The sequence below is a fragment of the Varroa destructor genome, unplaced genomic scaffold (genome assembly GCF_002443255.2).
Source record: "Varroa destructor unplaced genomic scaffold, Vdes_3.0 BEIS01000003.1, whole genome shotgun sequence".
Taxonomy (NCBI): Eukaryota; Metazoa; Arthropoda; class Arachnida; order Mesostigmata; family Varroidae; genus Varroa; species Varroa destructor.
In genome coordinates this window covers 42,121,177-42,132,623 of record NW_019211456.1, presented here as the reverse complement: position 1 = coordinate 42,132,623, position 11,447 = coordinate 42,121,177, and the positions used below count along the sequence as shown (strand labels likewise).

General features: G+C 37.9%; 1 protein-coding gene and 1 long non-coding RNA gene across 6 annotated transcripts in view; both read left to right on the top strand.

The window, feature by feature from the left end:
* LOC111247455 (proclotting enzyme-like) overlaps window positions 1-11,447 on the top strand; it is a 74,217-nt gene that overhangs the window by 54,944 nt on the left and 7,826 nt on the right. For 3 of the 5 annotated variants that reach the window (XM_022798370.2, XM_086982779.1, XM_086982780.1), the window contains exon 1: window positions 11,263-11,388. The exons of 1 other annotated variant lie outside the window; for it this stretch is intronic. In XM_022798370.2, the coding sequence (XP_022654105.1) occupies window positions 11,346-11,388 (43 nt within the window). In that variant the 5' untranslated portion in view covers window positions 11,263-11,345. Of the gene's footprint in view, window positions 1-11,261; window positions 11,389-11,447 lie in introns of those variants that run through there. One more of the 5 variants, XM_022798371.2, reaches the window with a different exon arrangement.
* LOC147756971 (uncharacterized) lies at window positions 4,870-7,150 on the top strand. The gene is made up of 3 exons (XR_015323180.1): window positions 4,870-5,006; window positions 5,616-6,320; window positions 6,612-7,150. It is a non-coding gene; the product is annotated as an uncharacterized LOC147756971 (long non-coding RNA).

Genomic DNA, 11,447 nt, shown 5'->3' with positions numbered 1-11,447 from the left:
ATATATATTTTATCTAAATTGAAAGCTAAATAAGGTTAATTGAACATATTCATGCTTTCCGTACGTACTCGTTTTCGCTCGAGTGTTCGGAATATCTCGCAATATCTTCGACTCGTAGGCTTGCTTTCATAATGTAATAAATACTAGCTAGTACGCTATTGACTATAAGCATGTGTTTTTTTTGGCTACGCAATTTACGCTAACCTAAATACGTAGTACAGCTGTATATAGATATGTTGAAAGACCTCGATCCTCACAACCGGATACAATGATATTGACTTTCCGTTTCATGTAATATGCTATCTATTTTTTACATTAGTTGCTCTTGGCGCACATTCTCCCGAACGCAATCTTCGAAATAAGCCACATGTAGATTTAAATCAGGCATGTTCTAGTCTTTAATTGGACCAATATAATTGACACATCACGTTCGTCCTGCCATTTACATATATTTATTATACTTCTGTGTTGTCTCTTCTAACGTGTTCTACGAATCCCGTAGGGGAACGTTAAGTCTAAAGCCGATGTTTAACTGAAACCCCTCTATCTGCAGTGATATGTCCATGATGCCACTCTATAGTTTAACAGTTTTACTGGATAGGTTTGCCTAGGTCTTTTAGTGTGATATTTGTTTTCTAATTTCTAGGGCTCCAATTTGTGTACGCGAATTGTACATCAAATTACTTAATCCAGTCCTTCTTGAGGGATTCAGTTTGAACTTTCAACGTTCGAATCGCACGATTTTCTAATTTTGTGCTGTTTCTGTTAGGTACTGGTGTCGTCTTATACGTAAAAAGATGTCCAAAGTTTTTAATTTTTCCATTTTTTAAATAAGATTTGATGTTAGGGTTTGCGATGAGATTGCGATAAAAAACAGACCCAGAAGACCGATTTTTTCGAAAAACGAGTTAATTGTTACTGTATCTGCTGCTAGCGTAAGCATCGCTATTGATTTGGTCCTACTTATCATGCTCAAGAGCACTTCCAGCGAAGCTACCGTTCTAAGTTGATGAGCATGCCCCACTTTTAAAGGATATTTTTTTCAAATGTAAATGTAGCTTTATTCTGAGTGGACACCCAATGGTAGTCCGCGGTTTGTTGCCGTTTATTTTGGCCTAAAGGACGATCAGTTGGTTTTCGAAATTTGCTCGAAATTTCGGTTGCAGACTCACTGGGGTCCAACTGGACAAAACCAACAAACACTAGGTGTAATTTTCAACGTATAAATTCGATATAAAATCTGTTTGAATAAAAAGTAGCATATTTTTCATAATCTCGAGGTAGCAGTCAAATGTTTGATATATACAACGTCAAGTCACATGATCAGGCTGTGGCTGGGTAAAGGACCATTAAAACATTTTGCGTCATATGGATTATGGTAGTCTGGTCGAGTTTTTACCATAACCTCACTATACCTATTACTATTTGGGTTACTTGTTAGTTTTTCGGTTGGCACATGGTTCCTGCATCGCCTTTGCCTATTTTTCCTTCTATTTTTCATATGCTGTTTGACTAGAGAGCAACGACAGCAACAACAATGGCAATAACGCCGCTTCAAGCAAGGGAAACTTTTGATCAGGTATCAAAGTGCTTTATAAAGTATACAAGTGAGGTTTACAAGAAACGTGAAAGGCTTCGGGGAAAACGAGTCTTCAAAGGCCAGCATTAACATCGCATTAATAGCTTGCAGTGCAGCTTACAATATGCATTACCTTCTACAGAATCTGCGATCAAGCGCGCCTGAAAAAGGCATTCTCATGCCATTCTGGTATAGCTTCTGACCTAGTTCCATCACCCACAGATCCAAGTCCAATGAAGCATTTGTATATTTTATTAAATAAACATATCAATTACTATAAGAACCTACGATGTCTAGAATAATAGTTGCCACAGGCAATCTATTTACGCGTTTTTAAACTGTGGTTTAATAAGCATAAGACTATTATATAAGCCGTAAGAAATGTAATACAATAGCACGTTTATCTCTCTATTTAAACATCAATATTAGATAATTTCGCTGATAAAATAAGGGCTACCATTAAAGCAAATGCAGCATTAAAGCTTTTTTCTCATAGGGAAAAGTTCAGAAATCGATTATGGTTATTCGTAGCGTCGTATGTTCACATATTTTATTGATAACAAATAATCCGTCTCCCCCAGGGAGTTTGATGTACAAGCCGGGTACAGTTCATCAAGTATATGGAAGAAAGAAAGCTATAACGAACATTTCTGCTCATTGGGCGTCCGATTCATTCAGACAGTGGGAAAATATTGTCTCTCTTATAGAATCCTTCAGTTCTGACGACCTTTTTTGTTCTCAAAGTAGATATTATTGTTTTATTTAAATCAAATGTTATCTTGAGCTCGCTGTTCCATGTAGGAACAGTATTTTTCAAAAAGCGCCTACTTCGATCATAAATAGAATAAAAGGAACGTATATAAAGGGTAAATTAATAAATATTTTGTTAGCTGTCACGTTTTCGATTATTCATGGATTTTTCTATTTTTACCATTTCTCTCGATGGTTGGTCCTTGAATTCAATTCAGTTCAAATGAACCTTGAAAATATTTTACATTTTATCATTGAAAACCACCATGGTGAAATTTGCAGTCTAGTAACGTATTAAGTGGTAGAATAAATATAAAGATATGGTCGTATAATAGCATAAGTTTTAACCGAAGTTATGAGGAAAAAAGAGCCAGTGTTTTAGCAGTGCAAAACTTAACTTTGACCTCCTGCTCCAAGTAAATGTTGTCATTTTCATTATACAGGAAAGAAAAAGTAGGCTTATGCTTTCGGAAATAGTAAACTTATTATCGAAGCAGAAACAGGGCACATATATGCTAAGAATTATTATTATTTGAGAATGATAGTGGCCTTGTGGCCAAATCAGCATAATAAACACATTGTAATAATGGTTAGCTTGATATATGTTTGTTGCATAAACATCTACAAACTTACCTGTTATCTGCCCCCCGCATCAACTGTGAGCCTAATTTTTTTCACCAACCCTAGGCTTACTTTTTCAGAACCGTAAACATAACTCAGGGGCTTATCTTTAAGCCTTCACCTCCCTTGCTTATAGTAACGATTTCAGATCAGCCGACAATAGCAAAGGCTATCTAAAGCCGAACAAAAGTCTCTTATGGCATTTGGGAAGCTCGCTCCTTATGTTGATTTGATATCAGTAACATTATAACTATTACTACTATTATTGCTATCATATAATGTAATGCTGAGCATCTATTTGTTCTTTAGGCTGGATAGTAACTTTGATGCTTCTTACATAATTTTGTAGTGGCCTATTTTTTGCGGCATAAAACAAATATTGAATCGTGATTTATAGCATTTAGTATATTTGTATTGAGTTTTCAGACGCAAGTCAACAGGCCCCGACAATTTAGTAGTGTTTTCGCACTTAGACAAAGCATTTCGTCAGTTTACTATCAGTGTTATACTCACCTGATAAGACACGAACATCACTATAAACCTCGCGAAAACAGACGCGGTTTGTATCTCTAGATAGTCTTCATATCATACAATAGATATGTATCTCGGTGCTCGAGAGCCAACTAGACGCGCAGGGTATTGGCTTGATTCAACTTGGCAAAATATTAACCGTAGATAGTTGCTGCGAAGGTAACTTTAAAAAAAAGAAATGGGAGCTTAGCGTTCTAACGAGCAATTTGTAACGTACTCGTTGTATTGACCGAGAAAAATTCGTGAAAAAAATTAGTGGCATGCCTTGAACCCACATACTCTACCCAGTTCTATACCGTTTATATGTGCACTTCTCTTAGTAACGCTCCCCTAACTATGCTTGTAAAAGTATGATAGTGATAGACAGGTAGCATGATTCTTCACAAGTTATCACTGACAAAGGTTAAAGTTAAAGTGTATAGCTGTATAATGTCGAATCCGTATGCTCGACTCTTTATTGAAAACTTGGAAATCGCTTTTCCAATTGTTCTGACGTGCACATGCTCCGCGAATGTCTAACAGTAGGGAAGGAAGATAAATCACAAGCACCGAGATACCATCAGGGGCTAATTAAGCTATCTTCTTACGTTTAAGACAATAGCGAGAATAGAGCAGGCGAGCAAACACAGGTCGTCTTCCGTAGACCTCGTCAACTTTAAATCACATTGGCACAACAAGATGCTGTCCTTACATCAACTGTCTATATATGACAGAATAATGGCCGTCCTGCACGACTTTAAGTATATCTATGTTTAGACAATAGATCGACTTAGTTTTGTGGAGCAGGCAAACGAAAGCTTTTCGCAGAAGCACCGACTGTAATAGTCACGTAACGAATGTTATCGAGATGTTTAATACATCATCGTTCCAGATCGTGGCCAGAAATTCACTCGGGACTCTCGCGCTGTCAATGCGGATTCAATTGTAGATAGCGGGCATTTACCGGTGGCGGGTCTATTCAACCTGCATGTACTCATAGCGGTTTACTGTTTCGCCCCGCATGACCGATCTAACTTGTTAAGTTTACAAAAAAGAATATAACACGACTGAGATTTTACTTAGCTAGCTATTTCCACTGCTGGCTAGTTGTGAATTACTAGGAAAGCAATCGTTAATATACGGCTTTGAGATTTGGACGTGCAGCAAACATTTGTCATGACAATAAGTTATTATGAGTTACGCAAAAAGGTCCATCGTCATATACACATATTCATAGTGTGATAAAGTTATGTGAAGTATTCCGGGTCTGGCATCGGGAAAGCTGTGAGTTGACTGCTACTCGGTTTTCGTGTTGCTTACATAACCTCTACGTTGTGATCATGGGCACAAATACCTGCCAGATACCTAAAAGTGAGTCGCTCGACAACGTCGTCGACGTAAGCTTGAAACGTATCGAAACGATGATGCCGCTGCGGACCTTCATGCACCTGTACATGTACACAGCAAACGGATTAGAAGTCTTCCGAAAGCTACAGAACGAAAGATGAGGAATGTAACCTCAAATAACAAATAAACATAGTGTTACGTAAGTACTATGCTACTTGAAGTAGGACAAAAAAAACCTGTAAAATGCTTTTTGCTCCAAAGCAATCGGCTGCACAGTAAACAGCACAATCTCGCTTCGGTTGGCTTTTAAATATGTCGCAATGAAACATCGTTCCATTCACAGACACATCTGTATTAAAACATGTAGTTAATATAGATGTAGCAGCCTGTTTAACATTGAGAACATGTAAAGATGTCATGTTCAGATGTGCGATGGTGAGTCAGTGTCTTAATTTTGTTTTAATAGCCATATAGGAAGGGTAGCGTAAATAGGTTTATTGGCAAACGAGCGAGATTCTGCGATACGAAGTACTAGAGTTAAGAGAGACTAAGGAAGTTATAGTACTGCAAGAACTACGTTCCGTCTAGAGTTTGCGGTAACGAAACTATTCTACTAAGCTAGCTTCAAACATTAACCGAACATAAATTTCCCGTGCATATTGTATCACCTACCCTATCGTTACCGATAAAGTTTTTCATTTCTTGTAGAATCAATAGCTGTCGGGAATATCCATTCAGATTTCGCCTACGAATACTTAAATTACATTCAATTCATAAAGCTTCTTATCTTTGCTTGCGTTCTTTTCAGGCTGTCAACATTTCCAGCCGACGACAACGTAAAGTTTAAGCATATAATCATGACAATGCTTATCTTATTTACTGCCCTATAACACCTTGTGTGCTACCTTAATTGCAGCTCGAGGATTCCAGTCCCATGATCTACTGCATCGCTAAAATCGCCATACAGGAAAGTGTGGCAGAATCATGCTATTCAAGTAATTCCCATCACCAACAGTTAGCGTCGTATCGTTCTTGTGGCCTTCACTACGTTGGACAAATTTAACTATATCTGTTTCAAACGCGATGATCAACCGTCTCGTTCGGAACCTAAAACGCTGCGTGCGAAAGAGCTATCGAAAAACGCTAGAGAATTCGCTTCATACTTGTGATGTATTCGAGTCGATCCGACTAAGGCCACTGGTAGAGAAGTCGCTGGTATTTGAACCAGAGCCTTTCGCACTCGTTAACGCCAACCTTTATGAGCAGTCAGCGCATCATAGCAGTGGAGGCCATGAAACCTTAAGCCGTTCGATCTCATTTGGGAGAGCGTAAAAACGGTGTGATATCGACAATAGCTGAAGCCTTGATTTGATTTGGCCGTCTGCCGTGCAGTAAACATATAGGCCCGTAATGCCTAATCGCTAGAGAGCATAGCTAAGAAGACACTCAGCATTTGAACGATTTAAAGACGTTTTAGACTCTAAGCCGCTGTGGGAGTAGCATTAGAAGTCAGGTTAGTAATTTTGATGTACGCGAATTTAAATAGTGGTCTTTCTATTCTATCGAGATGTCTATTTTTCGGTAGTCACTTGTGCTTGTATTACGACGTACAGGAACACCATCTTCACTGCTGACGCCCATATTCTAAGGGCACACTTGTTGCTAGCGCGATAGATATTTGTTGGATTATTTAGAAACAACATACACGAGTAACTTTAAGTGCTGTAGATAGTGGATATGATTTATCTACAACTTAGCCTATATGACTGAATTGTGCTTAAATCGTGTGTCTTGATGCCTTCAGGTCTCTCCCCGGACTATCGGAAAACTATCGGAAGTACACATTATTCGAAGTACTAACGATAGCTGTGAGTCTGTATATTCCGTTCGTATATATACGTCAGTACTGCAGTGCAATTCTGAGCGGAGGACCTTGCGCAGGACAAAAAAGATATTTGCCAGATAAATTCACTGTTTACAATTACAGAAGGGTAATAAGCTATATGGGCATTTGTAAATAGAAAGCGTTTGCCAGAAAATGAGATTTGAAGACACACTGGGGAAGCTCGTTAGCGGCTCTGACAGAAGGGACACGGGTTCACAGGTATTCTAATTAAGTTACTCTAAAATATTCACTCTACCAAATGTATATTTCTCACTACTTCTCCACTTGTCAAATGTACGCCCACTATTGTTTCAATACGTAATAATACAACATAGATTAGCAATATATATATATGTTTGCGTAAAAAGTACCAAATAGTACATAGTTCCATTTACTAGCCGTATCTTCTTGTGACACTTGGAAGTAGAGGGCTGAGTACTGATTTGTTTCGTGCGACATCTACCCAGGGTGATTCTGGAAGACCTCCAATGCGGACAGGAAGGTCGATTCTGGCTGGGCGACCTAACCTTGTTCGGAGCTGGTTGCGCCCCCAAAAGTGTCCCACTGGGAGGCTACACTCGTGTTTACACACATTCACGGGCTGTATCAATTCAATTATAGAGATTTTTAAGCTATCGCCGAAGACATGTACATTTGTCATGGCGCGTTAATCATTGAACGCACATGATCTGACACATTTGTACACGCGTATGTAACCAACCCCGGTTTTCCTCTACAAAACGTGTGCCTATTGAATCGCTTCCTCTGCTTTTCGAACAGGTTTCAGTAAAGCGATAGCTTTTGGCAAGAGTTAGGCAGTGAAAAATAGAAGCCTATAGAAGTCAAGAACGCTACGGACGAAAAAAATGTGGCCTCCGCTTCATTTCAAATTAAAATAAATTTAGCATAATAATAATAATAATAATTTAGATATTTGTAGCAAGATCATGTAAAAAATAGGTCTGCCAATATTTTCTTCTTAGAAGTGATTATTGCATTAAAGATATAGTACCATGTAATGGCGTTTTGCTGCCTCAAAGAGAACTATTTCATTTGCTATTTACCATAAACACTCTATTATAACTCTGCTTTTTGTCGATTATATTTATTGTTATACTATTGTGTTGCGATCTTACTTTTACTTACCCAGTTGAAGTTTTTTTATGTCTACTTAATTCCGTGCTTACCATTAAACATTTATATTTTGCGGATCCCATAAAGATAGCAGTAGCAGTTCTACGACAGACTTTGGATAACTTTAGTGTTATATATATATATGTATGCATTAAATTTTCCTTTAATTATGATATAACGCTCGTCTGTACTGTGGATACACAGATTCCGAGATGGCGGATTGGTATCGTTGTCGCCCGCCAGTCTAAAAGCTTCGGCAGGTCACAGCGAGGGCAAACGGCAAGGTGTGATAATGGGAAAAATGTTATTTCAAAAAACCTAGAAAAAAGCATGGATTAAATATATCCATTCGTTATTCTGAAGGTCTAAAACTCGGAGCATTTTTGGATGAATGAGCAGATTAGTTAGTAGCCGTATTCAGTAACTGCTTAATAAAATGTAGATATAGCAAACAGATCTCTTCATGCATAGTTATTCTAGCTGCAGATTTTAGGACAAAACTAATCGCCTTACAGGTACTAAGAAATGCGGTACAAAATAGAGGCCGTGAAGGCTCACAACATAAACCGTAAATTTAGCTTCATTACCCTTAACAACAAAATATATATTATAGCAAACTTATAATGCACCAAAATTCGTTATTTGCAGCCTAACTTAAAATCTATTTTGATATTGAATTCTTGAATTTGAAAAAGATTCAGAGTATTCCATCTCTCTTTCAGCCATCTCTCTTTCGTTACATTGTATTTTTGACTCTTGAATAAAAGATAGGCTGATAACAATTGTAATTCTCAAAAAGCTTCCATATTTGTCCTTAAATTAGTTTCAAAAATTACATAAAAACGTCAGAAATTAGATAATGCTTGAGTCTCATTTTTCGTAAAACCTATTTCCATTTCTCCTTTTTGTAAACAAATATCTACGCAGTAACATTTCTTACAAAGTATATATATGTTTATATATGCATTGAAGGGAAGTAAAATATAGTGGAGACTAGTAAAGAGTTTGTCTTTTTTAAATAGACAAAGCATGCACGTGTTTTTTTTGCATTTTACATCGCACCAGTTTCTCTTTGACGGTTATTTATTTCAAAATGGCCTTGCTTATGCAACATTTATTATAATCATTGCCAAAATAAGAAGTATTTTTAAAAAAGAAAAAAAAACTGTGTACGCACCACAAATGTTCAAACGTTGGCCATCCAGTGCGAAACGGTACCATAGCATTACATTGTTGCTGAGATATTCCAGAGCTTTTTTTTTGGTTGGCCATCCATTAGGGAATGCTTTTATGCCAAAGTTTATTTGTTACCACACGCCGGCCGAGGATGACTCCGTGTAGGACAATTTCTTTCATGACCATAGCAGAAACCAGAAAACGGAAATTAGTTCTGACTGGCGCTTGTTGGTAAATGAAGCGATTGAAAAATGACGTCGTTCAGATATACAACAAGTGAATAATATAGTGCTTGCTATTGTCCAATTAACATAACGGCTCAGCAAATCCGAAGTGGTGAAACAAAGGTTTTCTGGTCGTATTCGGCGATCCCTTGTCACAGCATTGAGAAGCGTTTACAAAGTCGGTCAAAAGTTCCTGACTAGCATCTCGGACTATCGAGACAAACTGGAGCTACAAACACAAGTACTTTTAAATTTCGTTTTAGTAAACGATTAATCCGCATAGACGTCCGTCGAGCTTGAAAACAGGGACCAAAATGTTTCTTAAGCGAACTGATTCTACGCATCCGCCTCTCTAGTTCATATAAGTTTATCTTCCAGCAGAGGGAACTACCCATTAAGAACATAGTTATAGTTCTATTCAAATGTAGTCAGGTCCAACTGAATTACCTTCAGGCCAATATTAATACACTTGTGTTTTCTAATAATTTCACCATGAAGCTCCTAAAGCGTTTGTCGCTTTTGGAAAAAGCGCTTCGCTCTATCAAGGCTTGTACTGATGCCCAATTGAAATAGTGTAAAGTTCAGATAATTTTCAGTAAAGACGATTTTTGGGTAATAAAAAGAAAAAAAGCAAAGCCAAAATTACTAGCGACAGAATCAGGTTTTTCCCTTGCAGTATACGCTCGTCCCCGACGCCGTTCCTTCTCATAATTTGCGGACAACTTAACTGTACTTTGGTTTCGTCGAAAACTCTGCTAATTAGTGATTAGCGCGGCTTAACAAAATAGACATAGGCAGTGAGCATAATATTCGATTAGGTGGCATACACGTATGATAAACGTACCTTTCATTGCACGTTTTCATAGAGTATTCCATTTTCAACTACAATGAAAATTCTGTATGTTTGGAATCGATACGATGCTATATAGCCTCAGTGCACAGTTGTTTAATCGGCACAAATTGTTTGGCTAAGATTATGTTCAATGGAGTGTTGGAAGCGTTTTGTGTTTTGCATCTACCCTAGGTACTATCAAACTGCCGAAGATACATTGCCAATCATTCTAGCATTCGCTTTTTCCCAGCAAGAGAGGTTACCTCAAACATAGAGCCGGTAGAAATCTCGCGAATTTTTTAAATTCACTTATCTTACTTATGGGAATTGCATACGAATCACATCAGTTAAATACATAACGACAAAAGTTACAGTTTTTGTGTAGAGTGCATTTTTATGTTCTCATTAATATCCTTTGTGTGTACTGAAGTACTTCGAAGACGATGATTTCGCAATTAGAAATCCTTCGTTGACACTCATTTATATCGATGGTAACATAGTGGGTACTCATCGTAAATGTTCAATAATGTAAAATATTTTCTAGCAACGACTTCAGTCATATGTGACTTTTCTTTTCAGGACATATCTGTTATCAGGACAGGAGTTATCGGGTGGTGTTATCGCCCCTGTTCCAGCGTCTTTTTATACTCTAACTTAGTTATGAACAGCCATTTGTTTTTCCACAACCCGTCCTACGTGGAAGTCTAAGACTAGCTTTGGGAACTCTTACTTTTTTGTAAACACAGTGAAAAATATCATAATGCCAGAGACCATCTATTCGTTTTCCAAACGCAAGAAAAAATTTGTGCCTGTCGGTCGCCTATGTCTGCTAAAAGCGCAAAGAAAAGAACCCTAGCTCTACAAATCTCCTATTGTTTTTTTTCATAAAATGTATATGCGTGGCCTATGAGGCCTATATATCTTGCTCCCCAAGAATTTTCTATACGAAACGATCCTGAACAATATATTTGTGTTTTGATATCTTTTCTCCCTCCACTGCTTCTGACCGTCCCGTATTGGTAAGGATTTGGCTTTAGATTGGACCGTGAATCCTAGCCATCACCATTATTTTTTCATAAGAATCAGCTAGGAGCCTCCCAGATTCGTTTGCCGCTTCAGCATTCCATAATTATCCTCTCCCGTTCACGTTGCGATGGTCGACTATATGAAAGTACCTATTTACGATCATGTTGCAAATTGCGTAATGATCTTATTATCATATCGAAACCTCTCGATCGCTTCTTATAGAAAGGCCGATGCCTGCCCTGGAACCTTCTATCTACAGTGATGTGCGGCCTGCTTTTGCTATGTGCTCTTACAGTAGTGCTAGGTAAGTTTGATCAAAGGTGTAGCCTGTTTGTGGTTTGTAGCATCGGATAAGTGATCTGG